This window comes from Ictalurus punctatus, chromosome 12 (assembly GCF_001660625.3).
Source record: "Ictalurus punctatus breed USDA103 chromosome 12, Coco_2.0, whole genome shotgun sequence".
Lineage (NCBI taxonomy): Eukaryota > Metazoa > Chordata > Actinopteri > Siluriformes > Ictaluridae > Ictalurus > Ictalurus punctatus.
In genome coordinates, this window is record NC_030427.2 from 19,283,081 (window position 1) to 19,287,047 (window position 3,967).

At 39.7% G+C, this 3,967-nt stretch overlaps 1 protein-coding gene across 1 annotated transcript; it reads left to right on the forward strand.

The window, feature by feature from the left end:
• Positions 1-410: 410 nt before the first annotated feature.
• Positions 411-1,577, forward strand: LOC108272457 (free fatty acid receptor 2-like). The gene has a single exon (XM_047158961.2). The coding sequence runs from the start codon at positions 417-419 to the stop codon at positions 1,446-1,448; it is 1,032 nt and encodes a 343-aa protein (XP_047014917.1). The 5' UTR covers positions 411-416; the 3' UTR covers positions 1,449-1,577.
• The last annotated feature ends 2,390 nt before the right edge of the window (positions 1,578-3,967 follow it).

Consider the following 3,967-nt stretch of genomic DNA (forward strand, 5'->3'; position numbering starts at 1 on the left):
TGAAACACTGCATCCACCCTATGATTTGTTAAGGTAATCAGAATAGCTGAGACAAGGCAGAGCACACTTTGCTCGCATACTCAGGACCAGGAGGACAGCTGCAAAACGATAAAGCTGATTGTCCATGGTGAGTCCTATAACTGATTTGCATTTTTTTCTTTTTCAAACATTTACTGTACATCATTTAATGATGCAGAAGGCTTTAAGCTGAGAAATATTATTTTTAATTATATTGTGTATGCCATCTTCTCGCTACCTATGTGTATAACTCTTTGCTATGCAAAATATCTACCATAACCACATTTATTGTATTCTTCTCCAAGTATCCAAGCTAATTAGTTCTGGTTTTTTTTTTTTTTTTGTTTTGTTTTTTTGCAGAAATTCACAGATGCTTTGTGAAAACTGTACTCAACACCATGTTGGTTAGCCAGCTACTCTTGCCTGTGTACATCCTTACCTTCCTGATTGGGCTTCCTGCCAACATCCTTGCATTCTGTACCTTCTGCCGGAAGGTCCACCGCAAACCTGCCCCCATTGACATCCTCCTACTGAACCTCACAATCTCTGACCTCATCTTCCTCACCTTCTTACCCTTCAAGATGAAGGAGGCTATTGATGACATGATTTGGAAGCTACCAGACTACCTGTGTCCCCTCAGCAGCTTTATGTTCTTCTCTACTATTTACACCAGTACATTTTTTCTGACAGGAGTTAGCATTGAACGCTACTTGGGCGTTGCTTTTCCAATCCAATACTCAGTTTACCGTCGGCCACGCTACGCCGTGATTGCCAGCCTGTTCTTCTGGCTTGTTGGCACTCTGAACCTCAGCATTGTCTACATTGTGCCATTTTTGCATTCAAATAACAGCAGTGATTGTCACAGTCCAAACTGCAGTATCACACAACCCTCAGAAATGAAATGCTACAACAACTTTACCCAAGAGCAACTCAGTATTCTGCTACCGGTACGTCTGGAGCTCTTTGTAGTGCTCTTTTGCATTCCCTTCCTTATCTGTGGCTTCTGTTACATCAATTTCATTCGAATTCTCTCCCAGTTGCCGCACATCAGTCGGCGCCGCAGGCTGAGGGCTATCGGACTGGCCCTTGGAACTCTGATGGTGTTTGGCGTTTGTTTCGGACCATATAATGCCTCACACGTGGTTGGGTTCGTCCGGGAAGAGAGTGAGGATTGGCGAGAACTGGCTTTGATCTCTAGTACTTTAAATGCCTGCCTAGACCCCATTATCTTCTACTTCTCATCCGCAGCAGTACGCAGTGCAATCACTGGCTTTGTGAAAGGAATGAAGGAGAAAGATCATGTACTGAAGTGTGGGAAGACTCAGTGTTGCCCTATGCTGGTCTCTGAGACTGAGAAATATAGAGACACACCTCCACCTGACAACCAGAAACATTCCTTAGGACAAGTGGAATTAGAAGGTGTTCTATAGCTACAAAAGCAGTCATTGCTTTTTTAACTGCATGACCCCTTACTATTGTACTATTTAATGCATGATGTTAATAAGGATTAATGTAAGGAGAAGTTCCAAAATATGCACCTATTCAGGGGCTTCCTGACCCTCCACTGCCTTATCATTATTTTGTTTACCAATGACTGCCAACTGAAAAACTGGCTAGTTTTCAGTCATGGTTTGTTCTTCAACATTGTTGTTTAACATTTGTTCCGATGGGTTTTCCCTACACAAAGGCTGATGAACTCCATTTGATAGCAGGAGCTGTTGAATCAACTTGCTATGTTTTGTTTACTCAAAGAGAACTGGAAGAAGTGACTCTAAATTGGAGCCAAGAAAATGCAACCTTCTACCTGAGGATGTGATTGCCATGTCTCTTGGCCTTTTAAACTTTACTTATGTTTTACGTTTTAAGTAAATGTGATATCCTCTGGTCCAGAGAGACTCATATATCTTGACTCATAATGCTTCCAGCTTTTCAAACATGAAACAATTTTCTGCTTAAAAGAGGAAAACCATTTTCATACTTTTTGTTGGTGGATGCAGAGAAGGAGTTAAGTTTGGTGTATCACCAAATGTTTGTGGACACCTGACCAAATAACAGCCATTTGTGCTTGTTGAACATCCCATTCCAGATTTAGTACCCCTTGGTAGTTATAATAAGCTCCTCTCTTCTGGGAAGGTTTTCCACTAGATTTTGGGCCGTGGCTGTGGGGATTTGTGATCATTCAGCCACAAGAGCATTAGTGAGGTTTAGCTCAAACACTGATGTTGGGTGAGGAGGCTCCAGTTTCAGTTCATCTCAAAGGTGTTCAGTGGGGTTGAGGTCAGGGCTCTGTGCAGGACACTCGAGTTCTTCCACCTTCTTCCAACCTTAACACACCATGTCTTCAGGGAGCTTGCTTTGTGCACTTTGCGTCATGCTGGAACAGATTTGGACCTCTTAGTTCCAGTGAAGGGAAACTGCAATGCTACAGCTTACCAAGACATTCTATACAAGTGTGCTTTGCAACTTTGTGGCAACAGTTTGGGGAAGAACCACATATGGGTGTGAAGGTCAGGTATCCACATACTTTTGGCCATATAGTGTATAACTCTAGTGGCCAAATATGACTTATAACCCATAAGTTCCGTTAGAATTTTGGGAAACAAGCCCTATTCATAACATAATTTCAAACAATCATGCAAAACAACTTCATAAATGAGTATGCCATTTCATTTTCATTTGTCAATAGAGAAAATAAAACTTTATTTAATTTTATGTTTAAACAGTATGCGAGATGTGGGTGGTGAGAGGCTATTCAATCTTCCTGGTGAAAAAGGACAAGTAAATCTAATTCAAACCATTCTTCATGTCAGACTATTTAGGAGACCAGAGATGTAGAAATCAATATTGCCATATTGAATTGACTGTTGAATCCAGCTACATTCATTCATTCATCTTCAGCTTTATCTAACTGCTTTATCCTGGTCAAGGTCATGGCGAACTGGGAGCACTGTTCACAAGGCAGTGATACACCCAGAATCAGATGCCAGTTCATCACAGGGCCTATGCATACACACATTCTCACACTCATTCACACCTGGGGAAATTTAGCATAGCCAATTCACCTACTGGCATGTTTTGAAACCACAGAAACCGTACTAACCTCAAGCAGACATAGGGAGAATTTGCACAGAATCTTCACACAGACAGTAACCCAAGCTCAGCATCAAACCACAGATTAAACTAAAATAAATCATAGTCCAGCCTTATTTTTATTTATTTATTTTTTTTTTTATCAATTAGATCAAAATTAGCTTAGCTGTAAATTTGAAACATGATCTAGCAACCCTGATACAAATGCATACTTTACCAGTTTTGTCAATGCATACATACAGCGGCCTGGACAGCATCACATACTGTATATTCACTTATATATCGTATATGGAGGCTGTTATTGAAATGGGTTTATTTACTCTGTAATGGTGATCAAAAATAAATGTAGCAAAGCTTAATATTTTATTTTTAAAAAAATTAAGCAAAAATGTAGTGTGATTTAATTATACTTAAAGAAAAGTTCTGCTACAGTGAGGCATGTACTCAAGTACATGTACTCAAGTACTTCTAGCATTTTTAGCATTCTGTTGTATATGGTAAACTTTCAGAAACAGATTAAAAGTGCTAATGTGTCATTCACACCTTGAGTTACTGTGATGTAGCTCTATTGCTTTTGTTTGCTATACATTACGGGGCCATCTAGCGACTATATTGGGGTGAAGGATGAAACAAAAAAGTTTACATTTATGCAAATTAGAAGTGCAGCTATGTGGCAACTACCATTGGACTGTTTTTTTTTTTTTTTTGTAAATGTAGTATGTAGCAGGTAGACAAAGGGTAGAGCCAAGTAGATACTGAGCCAAGTAGGTAATTGTTAAAAATCTAATAAACACTGATCACTAGTCATGAAAACAGTTTTCACTTTATCCTCACTGTTGTTGACACCAAGTGTCAGGAA